Here is a 23,150-nt window from a genome sequence, read left to right as displayed (position 1 = left end):
CATAAAGACCAGGGATCTGGTCACACTGTACCAGGGACATACTGCATCATGATAACATAAAGACCAGTGATCTGGTCACACTGTACCAGGGACATACTGCATCATGATAACCTAAAGACCAGTGATCTGGTCACACTGTACCAGGGACATACTGCATCATGATAATCTAAAGACCAGTGATCTGGTCATACTGTACCAGGGACATACTGCATCATGATAACCTAAAGACCAGTGATCTGGTCATACTGTACCAGGGATCATACTGCATCTGCATCATGATAACATAAAGACCATACTGCATCATGATAACCTAAAGACCAGTGATCTGGTCACACTGTACCAGGGACATACTGCATCATGATAACATAAAGACCAGTGATCTGGTCACACTGTACCAGGGACATACTGCATCATGATAACATAAAGACCAGTGATCTGGTCACACTGTACCAGGGACATACTGCATCATGATAACATAAAGACCAGTGATCTGGTCACACTGTACCAGGGACATACTGCATCATGATAACATAAAGACCAGTGATCTGGTCACACTGTACCAGGGACATACTGTATCATAACATAAAGACCAGTGATCTGGTCACACTGTACCAGGGACATACTGTATCATAACATAAAGACCAGGGATCTGGTCACACTGTACCAGGGACATACTGCATCATGATAACATAAAGACCAGGGATCTGGTCACACTGTACCAGGGACATACTGCATCATGACAACATAAAGACCAGGGACATACTGCATCATGATAACCTAAAGACCAGTGATCTGGTCATACTGTACCAGGGACATACTGCATCATGATAACAGAAAGACCAGTGATCTGGTCATACTGTACCAGGGACATACTGCATCATGATAACCTAAAGACCAGTGATCTGGTCATACTGTACCAGGGACATACTGCATCATGATAACATAAAGACCAGGGACATACTGCATCATGATAACCTAAAGACCAGTGATCTGGTCACACTGTACCAGGGACATACTGCATCATGATAACCTAAAGACCAGTGATCTGGTCACACTGTACCAGGGACATACTGCATCATGATAACATAAAGACCAGTGATCTGGTCACACTGTACCAGGGACATACTGCATCATGATAACATAAAGACCAGTGATCTGGTCACACTGTACCAGGGACATACTGCATCATGATAACATAAAGACATGATCTGGTCACACTGACCAGGGACATACTGATCTGATAACATAAAGACCAGTCTGGTCACACTGTACCAGGGACATACTGCATCATGATAACATAAAGACCAGGATCTGGTCACACTGTACCAGGGACATACTGTATCATGAAACATAAAGACCAGTGATCTGGTCACACTGTACCAGGGACATACTGTATCATAACATAAAGACCAGTGATCTGGTCACACTGACCATAAAGACCAGTGATCTGGTCACACTGTACCAGGGACATACTGCATCATGATAACATAAAGACCAGTGATCTGGTCACACTGTACCAGGGACATACTGTCATCATAACATAAAGACCAGTGATCTGGTCACACACCAGGGACATAATCAGACCAGGATCTGGTCACACTGTACTACTGCATCATGATAACATAAAGACCAGTGATCTGGTCACACTGTACCAGGGACATACTGCATCATGATAACATAAAGACCAGTGATCTGGTCACACTGTACCAGGGACATACTGCATCATGATAACATAAAGACCAGTGATCTGGTCACACTGTACCAGGGACATACTGCATCATGATAACATAAAGACCAGTGATCTGGTCATACTGTACCAACTGACCAGGGACATCTGCATCATGTAACATAAAGACCAGTGATCTGGTCACACTGTACCAGGGACATACTGCATCATGATAACATAAAGACCAGTGATCTGGTCACACTGTACAGGGACATACTGCATCATGATAACCCAGGGACATACTGTACATCATACTGCATCATGATAACATAAAGACCAGTGATCTGGTCACACTGTACCAGGGACATACTGCATCATGATAACATAAAGACCAGTGATCTGGTAACATAAAGACCAGTATCTGGTCAGGGACATACTGCATCATGATAACATAAAGACCAGTGATCTGGTCACACTGTACCAGGGACATACTGCATCATGATAACATAAAGACCAGTGATCTGGTCACACTGTACCAGGGACATACTGCATCATGATAACATAAAGACCAGGGATCTGCATCACTGTCACTGATAACCAGGGACATACTGCATCATGATAACATAAAGACCAGTGATCTGGTCACACTGTACCAGGGACATACTGCATCATAACCTAAAGACCAGTGATCTGGTCATCATGTAAAGACATACATCATGATAATCTAAAGACCAGTGATCTGGTCACACTGTACCAGGGACATACTGCATCATGATAACATAAAGACCAGTGATCTGGTCACACTGTACCAGGGACATACTGCATCATGATAACATGAAGACCAGGGATCTGGTCATACTGTACCAGGTACATACTGCATCATGACATAAAGACCAGGGATCTAGTCACACTGTACCAGGGACATACTGCATCATGATAACATAAAGACCAGTGATCTGGTCATACTGTACCAGGGACATACTGCATCATGATAACATAAAGACCAGTGATCTGGTCACACTGACATACTGCATCATGATAACATAAAGACCAGTGATCTGGTCACACTGTACCAGGGACATACTGCATCATGATAACATGAAGACCAGGGATCTGGTCATACTGTACCAGGGACATACTGCATCATGATAACATAAAGACCAGTGATCTGGTCACACTGTACTACTGCATCATGATAACATAAAGACCAGGGATCTGGTCACCAGGGACATACTGCATCATGATAACATAAAGACCAGGGACATACTGCATCATGATAACCTAAAGACCAGTGATCTGGTCACACTGTACCAGGGACATACTGCATCATGATAATCTAAAGACCAGTGATCTGGTCACACTGTACCAGGGACATACTGCATCATGATAACATAAAGACCAGTGATCTGGTCACACTGTACCAGGGACATACTGCATCATGATAACATGAAGAGGGACATACTGCATCATAACATAAAGACCAGTGACCAGGGACATACTGCATCATGACATAAAGACCAGGGATCTAGTCACACTGTACCAGGGACATACTGCATCATGATAACATAAAGACCAGTGATCTGGTCAGACCAGGGACATACTGCATCATGATAACATAAAGACCAGTGATCTGGTCACACTGACATACTGCATCATGATAACATAAAGACCAGTGATCTGGTCACACTGTACCAGGGACATACTGCATCATGATAACATGAAGACCAGGGATCTGGTCATACTGTACCAGGGACATACTGCATCATGATAACATAAAGACCAGTGATCTGGTCACACTGTACCAGGGACATACTGCATCATGATAACATAAAGACCAGGGATCTGGTCACACTGTACCAGGGACATACTGCATCATGATAACATAAAGACCAGGGACATACTGCATCATGATAACCTAAAGACCAGTGATCTGGTCACACTGTACCAGGGACATACTGCATCATGATAACATAAAGACCAGTGATCTGGTCATACTGTACCAGGGACATACTGCATCATGATAACCTAAAGACCAGTGATCTGGTCATACTGTACCAGGGACATACTGCATCATGATAACATAAAGACCAGTGATCTGGTCACACTGTACCAGGGACATACTGCATCATGATAATCTAAAGACCAGTGATCTGGTCACACTGTACCAGGGACATACTGCATCATGATAACATAAAGACCAGTGATCTGGTCACACTGTACCAGGGACATACTGCATCATGATAACATAAAGACCAGTGATCTGGTCACACTGTACCAGGGACATACTGCATCATGATAACATAAAGACTGGTCATACTGTATCATAACATAAAGACCAGTGATCTGGTCACACTGTACCAGGGACATACTGGGACATACTGCATCATGATAACATAAAGACCAGGATCTGGTCACACTGTACCAGGGACATACTGTATCATCATGATAACATAAAGACCAGGATCTGGTCACACTGTACCAGGGACATACTGCATCATGATAACATAAAGACCAGGGACATACTGCATCATGATAACATAAAGACCAGTGATCTGGTCACACTGTACCAGGGACATACTGCATCATGATAACAGAAAGACCAGTGATCTGGTCATACACTGTACCAGGGACATACTGCATCATGATAACATAAAGACCAGTGATCTGGTCATGTACCAGGGACATACTGCATCATGATAACTAAAGACCAGTGATCTGGTCAGGGACATACTGCATCATGATAACCTAAAGACCAGTGATCTGGTCACACTGTACCAGGGACATACTGGACCAGGGATCTGGTCACACTGTACCAGGGACATACTGCATCATGATAACCTAAAGACCAGTGATCTGGTCATACTGTACCAGGGACATACTGCATCATGATAACATAAAGACCAGGGACATACTGCATCATGATAACCTAAAGACCAGTGATCTGGTCACACTGTACCAGGGACATACTGCATCATGATAATCTAAAGACCAGTGATCTGGTCACACTGTACCAGGGACATACTGTATCATAACATAAAGACCAGTGATCTGGTCACACTGTACCAGGGACATACTGCATCATAACATAAAGACCAGGGATCTGGTCACACTGTACCAGGGACATACTGTATCATAACAACATAAAGACCAGGGATCTGGTCACACTGTACCAGGGACATACTGCATCATGACAACATAAAGACCAGGGACATACTGCATCATGATAACCTAAAGACCAGTGATCTGGTCATACTGTACCAGGGACATACTGCATCATTATAACAGAAAGACCAGTGATCTGGTCATACTGTACCAGGGACATACTGCATCATGATAACCTAAAGACCAGTGATCTGGTCATACTGTACCAGGGACATACTGTATCATAACATAAAGACCAGTGATCTGGTCATACTGTACCAGGGACATACTGCATCATGATAACATAAAGACCAGGGATCTGGTCACACTGTACCAGGGACATACTGCATCATAATAACATAAAGACCAGTGATCTGGTCACACTGTACCAGTGACATACTGTATCATAACATAAAGACCAGTGATCTGGTCATACTGTACCAGGGACATACTGTATCATGATAACCTAAAGACCAGTGATCTGGTCATACTGTACCAGGATAACATAAAGACTAGTGATCTGGTCATGTACCAGTGACATACTGTATCATAACATAAAGACCAGTGATCTGGTCATACTGTACCAGGGACATACTGTATCATGATAACCTAAAGACCAGTGATCTGGTCATACTGTACCAGGATAACATAAAGACTAGTGATCTGGTCATACTGTACCAGGGACATAATGCATCATGATAACATAAAGACCAGGGATCTGGTCACACTGTACCAGGGACATACTGTATCATGATAACACGAAGACCAGGGATCTGGTCATACTGTACCAGGGACATACTGCATCATGATAACCTAAAGACCAGTGATCTGGTGACACTGTACCAGGGACATACTGTATCATAACAAAGACCAGTGATCTGGTCACACTGTACCAGGGACATACTGCATCATAACATAAAGACCAGTGATCTGGTCACACTGTACCAGGGACATACTGTATCATAACAAAGACCAGTGATCTGGTCACACTGTACCAGGGACATACTGCATCATGATAACATAAAGACCAGTGATCTGGTCACACTGTACCAGGGACATACTGCATCATAACATAAAGACCAGTGATCAGGTCACACTGTACCAGGGACATACTGCATCATGATAACATGAAGACCAGGGATCTGGTCACACTGTACCAGGGACATACTGTATCATGATAACATAAAGACCAGTGATCTGGTCACACTGTACCAGGGACATACTGCATCATAACAAAGACCAGTGATCTGGTCACACTGTACCAGGGACATACTGTATCATAACAAAAGACCAGTGATCTGGTCATACTGTACCAGGGACATAATGCATCATGATAACATAAAGACCAGGGATCTGGTCACACTGTACCAGGGACATACTGCATCATAACATAAAGACCAGGGATCTGGTCACACTGTACCAGGGACATACTGTATCATGATAACATAAAGACCAGTGATCTGGTCACACTGTACCAGGGACATACTGCATCATAACATAAAGACCAGGGATCTGGTCAAGACTGCATCATGATAACCTAAAGACCAGTGATTTGGTCACACTGTACCAGGGACATACTGTATCATAACATGAAGACCAGTGATCTGGTCATACTGTACCAGGGACATACTGCCAGTGATCATAACATAATGATAACATAAAGACCAGTGATCTGGTCACACTGTACCAGGGACATACTGTATCATAAACAAAGACCAGTGATCTGGTCACACTGTACCAGGGACATACTGTATCATAACATAAAGACCAGTGATCAGGTCATACTGTACCAGGGACATAATGCATCATGATAACATAAAGACCAGGGATCTGGTCACACTGTACCAGGGACATACTGCATCATAACATAAAGACCAGGGATCTGGTCACACTGTACCAGGGACATACTGTATCATGATAACATAAAGACCAGTGATCTGGTCACACTGTACCAGGGACATACTGCATCATAACATAAAGACCAGGGATCTGGTCACACTGTACCACATACTGCATCATAACATAAAGACCAGGGATCTGGTCACATACTGCATCATGATAACCTAAAGACCAGTGATTTGGTCACACTGTACCAGGGACATACTGTATCATAACATGAAGACCAGTGATCTGGTCATACTGTACCAGGGACATACTACATCATGATAACATAAAGACCAGTGATCTGGTCATACTGTACCAGGGACATACTGCATCATGATAACATAAAGACCAGTGATCTGGTCATACTGTAACAGGGACATACTACATCATGATAACATAAAGACCAGTGATCTGGTCATACTGTACCAGGGACATACTGCATCATGATAACATAAAGACCAGTGATCTGGTCATACTGTAACAGGGACATACTGCATCATGATAACATAAAGACCAGTGATCTGGTCACACTGTACCAGGGACATACTGCATCATAACATAAAGACCAGGGATCTGGTCATACTGTACCAGGGACATACTGCATCATAACATAAAGACCAGTGATCTGGTCACACTGAACCAGGGACATACTGCATCATGATAACATAAAGACCAGTGATCTGGTCACACTGTACCAGGGACATACTGCATCATAACATAAAGACCAGGGATCTGGTCACACTGTACCAGGGACATACTGCATCATGATAACCTAAAGACCAGTGATTTGGTCACACTGTACCAGGGACATACTGTATCATAACATGAAGACCAGTGATCTGGTCATACTGTACCAGGGACATACTGCATCATAACATAAAGACCAGTGATCTGGTCACACTGTACCAGGGACATACTGTATCATAACAAAGACCAGTGATCTGGTCACACTGTACCAGGGACATACTGCATCATGATAACATAAAGACCAGTGATCTGGTCACACTGTACCAGGGACATACTGCATCATAACATAAAGACCAGTGATCAGGTCACACTGTACCAGGGACATACTGCATCATGATAACATAAAGACCAGTGATCTGGTCACACTGTACCAGGGACATACTGTATCATGATAACATAAAGACCAGTGATCTGGTCACACTGTACCAGGGACATACTGCATCATGATAACATGAAGACCAGGGATCTGGTCACACTGTACCAGGGACATACTGTATCATGATAACATAAAGACCAGTGATCTGGTCACACTGTACCAGGGACATACTGCATCATAACAAAGACCAGTGATCTGGTCACACTGTACCAGGGACATACTGTATCATAACATAAAGACCAGTGATCAGGTCATACTGTACCAGGGACATAATGCATCATGATAACATAAAGACCAGGGATCTGGTCACACTGTACCAGGGACATACTGCATCATAACATAAAGACCAGGGATCTGGTCACACTGTACCAGGGACATACTGTATCATGATAACATAAAGACCAGTGATCTGGTCACACTGTACCAGGGACATACTGCATCATAACATAAAGACCAGGGATCTGGTCACACTGTACCAGGGACATACTGCATCATGATAACCTAAAGACCAGTGATTTGGTCACACTGTACCAGGGACATACTGTATCATAACATGAAGACCAGTGATCTGGTCATACTGTACCAGGGACATACTACATCATGATAACATAAAGACCAGTGATCTGGTCATACTGTACCAGGGACATACTGCATCATGATAACATAAAGACCAGTGATCTGGTCATACTGTAACAGGGACATACTACATCATGATAACATAAAGACCAGTGATCTGGTCATACTGTACCAGGGACATACTGCATCATGATAACATAAAGACCAGTGATCTGGTCATACTGTAACAGGGACATACTGCATCATGATAACATAAAGACCAGTGATCTGGTCACACTGTACCAGGGACATACTGCATCATAACATAAAGACCAGGGATCTGGTCATCACCAGGGACATACTGCATCATAACATAAAGACCAGTGATCTGGTCACACTGAACCAGGGACATACTGCATCATGATAACATAAAGACCAGTGATCTGGTCACACTGTACCAGGGACATACTGCATCATAACATAAAGACCAGGGATCTGGTCACACTGTACCAGGGACATACTGCATCATGATAACCTAAAGACCAGTGATCTGGTCACACTGTACCAGGGACATACTGTATCATAACATGAAGACCAGTGATCTGGTCATACTGTACCAGGGACATACTGCATCATAACATAAAGACCAGTGATCTGGTCACACTGTACCAGGGACATACTGTATCATAACAAAGACCAGTGATCTGGTCACACTGTACCAGGGACATACTGCATCATGATAACATAAAGACCAGTGATCTGGTCACACTGTACCAGGGACATACTGCATCATAACATAAAGACCAGTGATCAGGTCACACTGTACCAGGGACATACTGCATCATGATAACATGAAGACCAGGGATCTGGTCACACTGTACCAGGGACATACTGTATCATGATAACATAAAGACCAGTGATCTGGTCACACTGTACCAGGGACATACTGCATCATAACAAAGACCAGTGATCTGGTCACACTGTACCAGGGACATACTGTATCATAACATAAAGACCAGTGATCAGGTCATACTGTACCAGGGACATAATGCATCATGATAACATAAAGACCAGGGATCTGGTCACACTGTACCAGGGACATACTGCATCATAACATAAAGACCAGGGATCTGGTCACACTGTACCAGGGACATACTGTATCATGATAACATAAAGACCAGTGATCTGGTCACACTGTACCAGGGACATACTGCATCATAACATAAAGACCAGGGATCTGGTCACACTGTACCAGGGACATACTGCATCATGATAACCTAAAGACCAGTGATTTGGTCACACTGTACCAGGGACATACTGTATCATAACATGAAGACCAGTGATCTGGTCATACTGTACCAGGGACATACTACATCATGATAACATAAAGACCAGTGATCTGGTCATACTGTACCAGGGACATACTGCATCATGATAACATAAAGACCAGTGATCTGGTCATACTGTAACAGGGACATACTACATCATGATAACATAAAGACCAGTGATCTGGTCATACTGTACCAGGGACATACTGCATCATGATAACATAAAGACCAGTGATCTGGTCATACTGTAACAGGGACATACTGCATCATGATAACATAAAGACCAGTGATCTGGTCACACTGTACCAGGGACATACTGCATCATAACATAAAGACCAGGGATCTGGTCATACTGTACCAGGGACATACTGCATCATAACATAAAGACCAGTGATCTGGTCACACTGAACCAGGGACATACTGCATCATGATAACATAAAGACCAGTGATCTGGTCATACTGTACCAGGGACATACTGCATCATGATAACATAAAGACCAGTGATCTGGTCATACTGTACCAGGGACATACTGTATCATAACATAAAGACCAGGGATCTGGTCACACTGTACCAGGGACATACTGCATCATAACATAAAGACCAGGGATCTGGTCACACTGTACCAGGGACATACTGTATCATGATAACATAAAGACCAGTGATCTGGTCACAGTTTAATTGCAGCCAGGCTAGTTTAGTGTTTAATCATGAGGCCTGCAGCGAAGTGTCCAGATGTATTAAGGTGCCATGAAATCTCTGCTTAGTCACGATGATGCACAACAGGAGAATCACGTTGGCTTGTTGGTTAACAGGTTTCAAGAGCCTGAGGAACAAAAAATAATCACCTGATTAAAAAAACAACTGTTAGCACTGAGAATTGTCTTGTAATATGTTCACTATCACTGTTGACAGTGACATTTCCTCTAGTTTGAAAGCCCAAATAGTGAGGTTTCATGTAAGTCAGGGCCCACTTCCTTATTCCAATTCCTTCAGTGTTTTTAGAAGAGGCAGTGCTGAACATAACGCCATGGCAACACTGGAGACTCATTGTCTTGTTTCTCTTCAGTGTTTCTGTAGTGAGAAGCCAGTGAGGTTGTTGAGAGAGAGGCTTAGCCCAGAGAGCTGTTGTAGCTCTGACCCCCACAGAGTGGAAACGACCTTTGACCTGCAGTCAGCAGGGGCCTTATTGTGAGCCACACTCTCTCCCACAGTTCACCATGAGTAGATCATTGTTTTAGCAGTTTAATCCTATCCAAACAGCCCCAAACTACACCCTATTCCCTACGTAGTGCATTACTTATTACCAGGGCCCATAGGGCTCTCAGAAGTAGTGCACTATATAGGAAATAGGGTGCCATTTTGGACGCAGACTTGGTGGATGAAGTCCAAGAGTAAGTGGACTTGGAGAGGGTAGCTAAGAGGGAGAGAGGGAAGACATAACTTACAAAGACTAAACCTGGCTTTGCCAAGACGAGGTCACTGCTCAGCTAGTGTCTGGAGCACATAGAGTAGCCTGACACACACACTCTCAAGTAAGTGTGTGTGTGTGTGTGAGAGAGAGAGAGCCCTTACTTACCCTCTGTGTCTGGCTAATCTTGTCTGTCTGCAGCCGCTGACATTCACAACTGCTTCTGGAAATGAGACTTGAATAATTAATTTCACCGTATCAAAGCCTCTTTCTACTGTGGAGCACCGACTCTGTTGAGGTGATTGTACAACATTGAGGTAATTGAGCTCTCCTACCCTGTATGGGTAATACACTGTTTCCCTTTTGTTGGGCTGGTCAGAAAGACATTTCTACCATACGTTTAACTCCTTGTTATTCAGACCACTATCACACTACAGGCAAGCAGACTCTGGTCTGGTCTATTCATCTCTGGGATGTATTAGACAGTGTACCACTCCTCACCAGCCCTGGAGGAGTTGATAGGGACGTGTTTCCACAAGCCTGGTGGGCCAGTAGAACAGCCTCGTAGTCCCAGGTCAGGAAGCTTAAACAGGCCTGCTGTTTAGATGCAGAGCAGCATTGATCAGGGCCTGGTGTTTAGATACAGAGCAGTATTGATCAGGGCCTGGTGTTTAGATACAGAGCAGTATTGATCAGGGCCTGGTGTTTAGATACAGAGTAGTATTGATCAGGGCCTGGTGTTTAGATACAGAGCAGTATTGATCAGGGCCTGGTGTTTAGATGCAGAGCAGTATTGATCAGGGCCTGGTGTGTAGATGCAGAGCAGTATTGATCAGGGCCTGGTGTTTAGATGCAGAGCAGTATTGATCAGGGCCTGGTGTTTAGATGCAGAGCAGTATTGATCAGGGCCTGGTGTTTAGATGCAGAGCAGTATTGATCAGGGCCTGGTGTTTAGATGCAGAGCAGTATTGATCAGGGCCTGGTGTTTAGATGCAGAGCAGTATTGATCAGGGCCTGGTGTTTAGATGCAGAGCAGCATTGATCAGGGCCTGGTGTTTAGATGCAGAGCAGTATTGATCAGGGCCTGGTGTTTAGATAGAGAGCAGTATTGATCAGGGCCATTTCATTAAACAGGCCTGGTGTTTAGATACAGAGCAGTATTGATCAGGGCCTGGGGCATTTCATTAAACAGGCCTGGTGTTTAGATACAGAGCAGCCTTGATCAGGGCCTGGTGTTTAGATGCAGAGCAGCACTGACATGGTGATTTACTGTGTTCAACCTCAGACATTATGTACTAGGGCATGGTGATTTACTATGTTCTACTTCAGACATTATGTACTAGGACATGGTGGTGATTTACTGTGTTCTACCTCAGACATTATGTACTAGGACATGGTGATGATTTACTGTGTTCTACCTCAGACATTATGTACTAGGACATGGTGATTTACTGTGTTCTACCTCAGACATGATGTACTAGGACATGGTGGTGATTTACTGTGTTCTACCTCAGACATTATGTACTAGGACATGGTGATGATTTACTGTGTTCTACCTCAGACATTATGTACTAGGACATGGTGATTTACTATGTTCTACTTCAGACATTATGTACAAGGACATGGTGGTGATTTACTGTGTTCTACCTCAGACATTATGTACTAGGACATGGTGGTGATTTACTGTGTTCTACCTCAGACATTATGTACTAGGACATGGTGATTTACTGTGTTCTACCTCAGACATTATGTAGTAGGACATGGTGATGATTTACTGTGTTCTACCTCAGACATTATGTACTAGGACATGGTGATTTACTGTGTTCTACCTCAGACATGATGTACGAGGACATGGTGGTGATTTACTGTGTTCTACCTCAGACATTATGTACTAGGACATGGTGGTGATTTACTGTGTTCTACGTCAGACATTATGTACTAGGACATGGTGATGATTTACTGTGTTCTACCTCAGACATTATGTACTAGGACATGGTGGTGATTTACTGTGTTCTACCTCAGACATTATGTACTAGGACATGGTGATTTACTGTGTTCTACCTCAGACATTATGTACTAGGACATGGTGATTTACTGTGTTCTACCTCAGACATGATGTACTAGGACATGGTGATTTACTGTGTTCTACCTCAGACATGATGTACGAGGACATGGTGGTGATTTACTGTGTTCTACCTCAGACATTATGTACTAGGACATGGTGATTTACTGTGTTCTACCTCAGACATTATGTACTAGGACATGGTGATTTACTGTGTTCTACCTCAGACATTATGTACTAGGACATGGTGATTTACTGTGTTCTACCTCAGACATTATGTACTAGGACATGGTGATGATTTACTGTGTTCTACCTCAGACATTATGTACTAGGACATGGTGATTTACTGTGTTCTACCTCAGACATTATGTACTAGGACATGGTGATGATTTACTGTGTTCTACCTCAGACATTATGTACTAGGACATGGTGATTTACTGTGTTCTACCTCAGACATTATGTACTAGGACATGGTGATGATTTACTGTGTTCTACCTCAGACATTATGTACTAGGACATGGTGATTTACTATGTTCTACTTCAGACATTATGTACAAGGACATGGTGGTGATTTACTGTGTTCTACCTCAGACATTATGTACTAGGACATGGTGGTGATTTACTGTGTTCTACCTCAGACATTATGTACTAGGACATGGTGATTTACTGTGTTCTACCTCAGACATTATGTACTAGGACATGGTGATGATTTACTGTGTTCTACCTCAGACATTATGTACTAGGACATGGTGATTTACTGTGTTCTACCTCAGACATGATGTACGAGGACATGGTGGTGATTTACTGTGTTCTACCTCAGACATTATGTACTAGGACATGGTGATGATTTACTGTGTTCTACCTCAGACATTATGTACTAGGACATGGTGGTGATTTACTGTGTTCTACCTCAGACATTATGTACTAGGACATGGTGATGATTTACTGTGTTCTACCTCAGACATTATGTACTAGGACATGGTGGTGATTTACTGTGTTCTATGACATTATGTACTAGGACATGGTGATTTACTGTGTTCTACCTCAGACATTATGTACTAGGACATGGTGATTTACTGTGTTCTACCTCAGACATTATGTACTAGGACATGGTGATTTACTGTGTTCTACCTCAGACATTATGTACTAGGACATGGTGGTGATTTACTGTGTTCTACCTCAGACATTATGTACTAGGACATGGTGATTTACTGTGTTCTACCTCAGACATGATGTACGAGGACATGGTGGTGATTTACTGTGTTCTACCTCAGACATTATGTACTAGGACATGGTGATGATTTACTGTGTTCTACCTCAGACATTATGTACTAGGACATGGTGGTGATTTACTGTGTTCTACCTCAGACATTATGTACTAGGACATGGTGATTTACTGTGTTCTACCTCAGACATTATGCACTAGGACATGGTGGTGATTTACTGTGTTCTACCTCAGACATTATGTACTAGGACATGGTGATGATTTACTGTGTTCTACCTCAGACATTATGTACTAGGACATGGTGATGATTTACTGTGTTCTACCTCAGACATTATGTACTAGGACATGGTGGTGATTTACTGTGTTCTACCTCAGACATTATGTACTAGGACATGGTGATTTACTGTGTTCTACCTCAGACATTATGCACTAGGACATGGTGGTGATTTACTGTGTTCTACCTCAGACATTATGTACTAGGACATGGTGATGATTTACTGTGTTCTACCTCAGACATTATGTACTAGGACATGGTGGTGATTTACTGTGTTCTACCTCAATATTATTAGACATTTACCAAGCTTAATGTCATGTACCTTATACATACAAGATAAGAAAGCAGACATTAAATCAAATCAAATTCTATTGGTCACATTAGCAATGTTATTGCAGGTGTAGCAAATGCTTGTGTTTCTAGCTCCAATAGTGCAGTAATATCTAACAATAAACACAAACCTAAAAGTAAAATAATGGAATGAAGGAATATATAAATATTAGGACGAGCCATGTCGGAGTGGCGTAGACTAAAATACAGTATATACATGAGATGAGTAAAGCACAAATATATAAACACTATAACATCATATCGGTCCGTCTAAAGTCCTTGTGATATTTTTCTGAAGTCAGATTGTCTCTGTGTGTTTCCAGGATGGTGGTCTCCTCATCAACAACCCCACAGCGTTGGCCATCCATGAGTGTAAGCTGCTGTGGCCCAACACCCCAGTGCAGTGTGTTGTCTCCCTGGGTACGGGTCGCTATGAGACCGTCAACAAGAACAACACCACCTCCACCAGTCTCAAAGCCAAGATCACCAACGTCATCAGCAGTGCCACCGACACAGAGGGTGGGTCACCAAGGGACCATGGAGTGTGTGTGGTTTTCCTCGGTGTAGTTGGTGTGTGTAGTTTGTGTGCCACATCTGTCCTTTGACAGTCAGTCAGCCAGCCAGCCAGTCAGTCAGTCAGTCAGCCAGCCAGCCAGTCAGTCAGAGACATGTGCTTCACTAAAACAGACGCTGCATGTCGTCCCTGTAGGTAGTTGGAAGACCATTGTTTTCTGTGCATCTCATTAAGTGACTCATTCGCTGCATGTCGTCCCTGTAGGTAGTTGGATGACCATTGTTTTCTGTGCATCTCATTAAGTGACTCATTCGCTGCATGTAGTCCCTGTAGGTAGTTGGATGACCATTGTTTTCTGTGCATCTCATTAAGTGACTCATTCGCTGCATGTCGTCCCTGTAGGTAGTTGGATGACCATTGTTTTCTGTGCATCTCATTAAGTGACTCATTCGCTGCATGTCGTCCCTGTAGGTAGTTGGATGACCATGTAGTCCCTGTAGGTAGTTGGAAGACCATTGTTTTCTGTGCATCTCATTAAGTGACTCATTCGCTGCATGTAGTCCCTGTAGGTAGTTGGAAGACCATTGTTTTCTGTGCATCTCATTAAGTGACTCATTCGCTGCATGTAGTCCCTGTAGGTAGTTGGATGACCATGTAGTCCCTGTAGGTAGTTGGAAGACCATTGTTTTCTGTGCATCTCATTAAGTGACTCATTCTCTGCATGTAGTCCCTGTAGGTAGTTGGAAGACCATTGTTTTCTGTGCATCTCATTAAGTGACTCATTCGCTGCATGTAGTCCCTGTAGGTAGTTGGATGACCATGTAGTCCCTGTAGGTAGTTGGATGACCATGTAGTCCCTGTAGGTAGTTGGAAGACCGTTGTTTTCTGTGCATCTCATTAAGTGACTCATTCTCTGCATGTAGTCCCTGTAGGTAGTTGGAAGACCGTTGTTTTCTGTGCATCTCATTAAGTGACTCATTCTGCATGTCGTCCCTGTAGGTAGTTGGATGACCATTGTTTTGTCTCAGTCACTCCTTCAATGATTTCCTTTTGACCTACACAGTTCAGAACATCAAGTTCATCAGCTCCCCAGTACTTGACCTCTCTCTGATTCCTCTCATTCATCAGCTCCCCAGTACTCCCTCTCTCTGATCCCTCTCATTCATCAGCTCCCCAGTACTTGACCTCTCTCTGATCCCTCTAATCCATCAGCTCCCCAGTACTCCCTCTCTCTGATCCCTCTCATCCATGAGCTCCCCAGTACTTGACCTCTCTCTGATCCCTCTCATCCATCAGCTCCCCAGTACTTGACCTCTCTCTGATTCCTCTCATCCATCAGCTCCCCAGTACTTGACCTCTCTCTGATCCCTCTCATCCATCAGCTCCCCAGTACTTGACCTCTCTCTGATCCCTCTCATCCATCAGCTCCCCAGTACTTGACCTCTCTCTGATCCCTCTCATCCATCAGCTCCCTAGTACTTGACCTCTCTCTGATCCCTCTCATCCATCAGCTCCCTAGTACTTGACCTCTCTCTGGTCCCTCTCATCCATCAGCTCCCTAGTACTTGACCTCTCTCTGATCCCTCTCATCCATCAGCTCCCCAGTACTCCCTCTCTCTGATTCCTCTCATCCATCAGCTCCCCAGTACTCCCTCTCTCTGATTCCTCTCATCCATCAGCTCCCCAGTACTCCACCTCTCTCTGATCCCTCTCATCCATCAGCTCCCCAGTACTCCACCTCTCTCTGATCCCTCTCATCCATCAGCTCCCCAGTACTTGACCTCTCTCTGATCCCTCTCATCCATCAGCTCCCCAGTACTTGACCTCTCTCTGATTCCTCTCATCCATCAGCTCCCCAGTACTCCCTCTCTCTGATCCCTCTCATCCATCAGCTCCCCAGTACTTGACCTCTCTCTGATTCCTCTCATCCATCAGCTCCCTAGTACTTGACCTCTCTCTGATCCCTCTCATCCATCAGCTCCCTAGTACTTGACCTCTCTCTGATCCCTCTCATCCATCAGCTCCCCAGTACTTGACCTATCTCTGATCCCTCTCATCCATCAGCTCCCCAGTACTTGACCTCTCTCTGATCCCTCTCATCCATCAGCTCCCTAGTACTCCCTCTCTCTGATTCCTCTCATCCATCAGCTCCCCAGTACTTGACCTCTCTCTGATCCCTCTCATCCATCAGCTCCCCAGTACTCCCTCTCTCTGATTCCTCTCATCCATCAGCTCCCCAGTACTTGACCTCTCTCTGATCCCGCTCATCCATCAGCTCCCCAGTACTTGACCTCTCTCTGATCCCTCTCATCCATCAGCTCCCCAGTACTTGACCTCTCTCTGATCCCTCTCATCCATCAGCTCCCCAGTACTTGACCTCTCTCTGATCCCTCTCATCCATCAGCTCCCCAGTACTTGACCTCTCTCTGATCCCTCTCATCCATCAGCTCCCCAGTACTTGACCTCTCTCTGATCCCTCTCATCCATCAGCTCCCCAGTACTCCCTCTCTCTGATCCCTCTCATCCATCAGCTCCCCAGTACTCCACCTCTCTGATTCCTACCTGTGTAGATGGTCAGTCTGAGTGATGTTTAGTCAGTGTGTGTGGGTGATGGCACTATGAACAACTTGATTCCTACCTGTGTAGATGGTCTGAGTGATGTTTAGTCAGTGTGTGTGTGTGATGGCATTATGAACAACTTGATTCCTACCTGTGTAGATGGTCTGAGTGATGTTTAGTCTGTGTGTGTGGGTGATGACACTATGAACAACTTGATTCCTACCTGTGCAGATGGTCAGTCTGAGTGATGTTTAGTCAGTGTGTGTGTGGGTGATGGCACTATGAACAACTTGATTCCTACCTGTGTAGATGGTCAGTCTGAGTGATGTTTAGTCAGTGTGTGTGGGTGATGGCACTATGAACAACTTGATTCCTACCTGTGTAGATGGTCTGAGTGCTGTTTAGTCAGTGTGTGTGGGTGATGGCACTATGAACAACTTGATTCCTACCTGTGTAGATGGTCTGAGTGATGTTTAGTCAGTGTGTGTGGGTGATGGCACTATGAACAACTTGATTCCTACCTGTGTAGATGGTCTGAGTGATGTTTAGTCAGTGTGTGTGGGTGATGGCACTATGAACAACTTGATTCCTACCTGTGTAGATGGTCAGTCTGAGTGATGTTTAGTCAGTGTGTGTGGGTGATGGCACTATGAACAACTTGATTCCTACCTGTGTAGATGGTCAGTCTGAGTGATGTTTAGTCAGTGTTCCTACCTGTGATGGTCGGTGTGATGGCACTATGAACAACTTGATTCCTACCTGTGTAGATGGTCAGATGGTCTGAGTGCTGTTTAGTCAGTGTGTGTGGGTGATGGCACTATGAACAACTTGATTCCTACCTGTGTAGATGGTCAGTCTGAGTGATGTTTAGTCAGTGTGTGTGGGTGATGGCACTATGAACAACTTGATTCCTACCTGTGTAGATGGTCAGTCTGAGTGATGTTTAGTCAGTGTGTGCGGGTGATGGCACTATGAACAACTTGATTCCTACCTGTGTAGATGGTCTGAGTGCTGTTTAGTCAGTGTGTGTGGGTGATGGCACTATGAACAACTTGATTCCTACCTGTGTAGATGGTCAGTCTGAGTGATGTTTAGTCAGTGTGTGTGGGTGATGGCACTATGAACAACTTGATTCCTACCTGTGTAGATGGTCTGAGTGATGTTTAGTCAGTGTGTGTGGGTGATGGCACTATGAACAACTTGATTCCTACCTGTGTAGATGGTCAGTCTGAGTGATGTTTAGTCAGTGTGTGTGGGTGATGGCACTATGAACAACTTGATTCCTACCTGTGTAGATGGTCAGTCTGAGTGATGTTTAGTCAGTGTGTGTGTGGGTGATGGCACTATGAACAACTTGATTCCTACCTGTGTAGATGGTCAGTCTGAGTGATGTTTAGTCAGTGTGGGTGATGGCACTATGAACAACTTGATGGACCTCTATAAAGTAGGAAGTCATAATAAACCAGTCACATATGGACTAACTTTGTGTCCCTCATCAGAAGTCCACGTCATGTTCTCTCCTTCTCCCAGACAGCTGCTTCCTCTCAACTAGCTACACTAACAACATGATAGCTATCAAGATATACAATGATTTAACTGTACACCAGCAACATGACCTAACCTCTCTCACCTCTCCTCTCTCCGTCAGAGGTCCACATCATGCTGGACGCCCTCCTTCCACCCAACACCTACTTCCGTTTCAACCCCTACATGAGCGAGGACATCCCATTGGACGAGAGCCGCCCGGAGAGGCTGACCTTCCTGCAGGAGGAAGGAACTCGCTACCTGGAGAGGAACGAAGCCAAGCTGAACAAGGCAGCGTCGGTGCTGGCTCTGGAGAAGAGCGCCATCCAGAGGCTGGCTGAATGGTGCAAACTGAAGGCCGACATGTACGAGGGCTTGCCCTTCATCTCCAAACTGTAGGGGACGTCTAGAGGTGAAAGGTCAGACAGGCTGAGAGACACTAATTTAGACTGATTATGAAGATAATATAGGAGCCGTAAAGGTCTGACATGTACGAGGGCCCTTCATCTCCAAACTATAGGAAGCGACCTGCAGAGGTTAAAGTTCAAAAGGCACTGCAGGCGGTAGCTGCTGAGAAACTCATTTAGACTTGAAAATAAACATCATGTGCTTTGATATGACTCCATCAGTGGAGGCTGGTGGAAGAATCTATAGGAGGAAAGGCTCATTGTAATGCTCGGAATGGAATAAATGGAGTCAAACGTGGTTTCCATGCGTTTGATGTGTTTGATACCGTTCCATTGATTCCATTCCAGCCATTACAATGAGCCCATCCTCCTACAGCTCCTCCAACCAGCCTCCTCTGGACTCCATATCTTCTTGATGCAGATCATGTGATATGACTGCGGTCCATTTTAATATCTGCTGCTCAGGCAGGATGTTGACCTTTGACCTGTGAGAGGTGGTACAGAAGTATCTGTTGTAGTGTTTCTGAAAGGGGTTTGGCTGGTTGGGCTGAAGGAATCAACCTTTTGACTAGTCCTAAATAAAGTGCCACTGTGATGAGAGCACACAGGCCGTGTTTACACAGGCAGGCCAATTCTAATATTTTGCCCCCTAAAAATCAGATATTTTGCCAATAATTGGGCTAAATACCTGAATTGGGCTGCCTGTGTAAACAGCCATAATGGTGTGAATGGTAGACAGGCATAGCCATAATGGTGTGAATGGTAGACAGGCATAGCCATAATGGTGTGAATGGTAGACAGGCGTAGCCATAATGGTGTGAATGGTAGACAGGCGTAGACATAATGGTGTGAATGGTAGACAGGCGTAGCCATAATGGTGTGAATGGTAGACAGGCGTAGCCATAATGGTGTGAATGGTAGACAGGCGTAGCCATAATGGTGTGAATGGTAGACAGGCATAGCCATAATGGTGTGAATGGTAGACAGGCGTAGCCATAATGGTGTGAATGGTAGACAGGCGTAGCCATAATGGTGTGAATGGTAGACAGGCGTAGCCATAATGGTGTGAATGGTAGACAGGCGTAGCCATAATGGTGTGAATGGTAGACAGGCATAGCCATTTACTGTTTTGATTGATTGATTTAAGAGTGCAGGTTTTGCAGGGAAGGTGTTTTTGACAACTACCTACTTAACATGTACTGGTATGTCAGATATTCAGGGTCTGTTATTAGCAACTCATTCTAATGTAATTACTGTAAATATGTTGTAAGTAACTGACATTGGTGTCACCTCATTTAAATGCTTCAAACTTGAACTAGGCATGTAAAGTAGAATGGTATAAAACATGTTATTATGCCTTTTTTCACAGATGAATGAAATCATCCACTTTGTAAATTGTCACATTGTTGTTAAGAGCTCTGTAAGGGATCACATGGAAAGGGTTTGATATGTGGTTGTGAATAATATGGAATTGAAGAGTTCATGGTATTCGCTTGATAATGAAGTTGAACCACCTAATTCCTTTCTCCTGCAGTGGCTCTGTAGGTGGAGGCTGTAGAATGAACATGTGTCGTTGAAACCGGCTTCTGTTGTTGTGTTGTCTATTGAAGCTGTGTCTCATAACTACACTATTATACATGATCATCTGATCTGTACTGATGTCTATTAAAGCTGAAGTGATAGTCTACGACAACCTTAAACCACCACACACACACAGAAGCAGAAGCATTTCGCTACACTCGCATTAACATCTGCTAACCATGTGTATGTGACAAATAAAATTTGATTTGATTTGACAGGTCTATAATAGAGGATAGAGGTGTCATGGAAGAATGTGCAGTGTCCTCTCTGATTCATTGTTTTTTCCAATTGCAGAATTGATTTGTTACGTTGTTTCATTCAGAGAACTGACCTTCCATGACGACACTCACTCCTCCCAGTCAAATGAGGATCACCCCAATCAACCCTACCCACGTAACACAGCGGTATATGGTTGTCTCTCAAATGGCACCCTATACCCTATTTAGTGCACTACTTTTGGCCTGGTTCCATAAGGCTCTGGTCAAAAGTAGTGCACTATATAGGGAATAGGGTTCCATTTGCATAGCAGTACGTCAGAGGACACATTATAGCCTCATAGAAGAACCATTGAAATGGTCACCAGAACCAAACACATGAGGAAGCAGGCATCATTGATGGAAGAAGATTCTTTTAGATTGTTGTGATGCCAGCTTGGTGTGACGTTTGAACCCAAACATGACACTGTGGTTGGAGGTCGTAGTTGAACGCACAGATTTCAACCCCCAATCATCAATTCTTGGATTGTGTCTGATTTGCATGTGCAGTGAATCATTCATCCTCTATCATATGATAGATTTAGACTTTCTATAAAACCCTTGTTGGGTTGAGGGGGAGTGACTGAGATTGCATGTGTTCCCTATTTAGATCATTACCCTGTGTGAGTGGATTGTGTGGTATCACACTAACTGTGGACCCTAACTACCCACTGTTGTTAGGTGTGTGATTGTGTGGTATCACACTAACTGTGGACCGTAACCATACCACTGTTGTTAGGTGTGTGATATCACACTAACTGTGGACCGTAACCATACCACTGTTGTTAGGTGTGTGATTGCGTGAGCAGTGATCCTGTCGGGCTGAGTTTTAACCTGGCCTGGTCTCACTCTGGAATGTTTCTCTCTCTGGAGAAATGCGATGGATGGCATTACACATCCTACAGGATGCGTGTGAAACAGTGGAGGCTGCTGAGGGAGGACGGCTCATAATGGAGTGAACTGAATGGTATCAACTCCCTTCACACCATTCTGGACATTATTATGAGCCGTTCTCCCCTCAGCAGCCTCCACTGGTGTGAAGTGATATGTGTCTGTCTGTGTGATGACAAATCCTACAGGAGCGTGTGAAGGGAACCTGAATGCAGTGGTGTTGGGGTGTGGATAGAGGTTTGGTGGGGATGTTAGGGTGTGGATAGAGGTTTGGTGGGGGTGTGGATAGAGGTTTGGTGGGGATGTTAGGGTGTGGATAGAGGTTTGGTGGGGATGTTAGGGTGTGGATAGAGGTTTGGTGGGGATGTTAGGGTGTGGATAGAGGTTTGGTGGGGGTGTGGATAGAGGTTTGGTGGGGGTGTT

At 44.2% G+C, this 23,150-nt stretch overlaps 1 protein-coding gene across 2 annotated transcripts in view; it reads left to right on the top strand.

Annotated features, from left to right (window-relative positions):
* Positions 1–21,834, top strand: part of LOC115121057 (calcium-independent phospholipase A2-gamma-like) — a 54,855-nt gene extending 33,021 nt beyond the window's left edge. Inside the window, exons 8-9 of one of the 2 annotated variants that reach the window (XM_065021335.1) lie at positions 15,321–15,516; positions 19,719–21,834. In XM_065021335.1, the coding sequence (XP_064877407.1) occupies positions 15,321–15,516; positions 19,719–19,993 (471 nt within the window). In that variant the 3' untranslated portion in view covers positions 19,994–21,834. The remainder of the gene's footprint in view (positions 1–15,320; positions 15,517–19,718) is intronic. The other variant, XM_065021336.1, reaches the window with a different exon arrangement.
* Positions 21,835–23,150: the final 1,316 nt, after the last annotated feature.

This window comes from Oncorhynchus nerka, linkage group LG8 (genome assembly GCF_034236695.1).
Source record: "Oncorhynchus nerka isolate Pitt River linkage group LG8, Oner_Uvic_2.0, whole genome shotgun sequence".
Classification (NCBI taxonomy): Eukaryota; Metazoa; Chordata; class Actinopteri; order Salmoniformes; family Salmonidae; genus Oncorhynchus; species Oncorhynchus nerka.
This window is presented reverse-complemented; position numbering and strand designations above follow the sequence as displayed.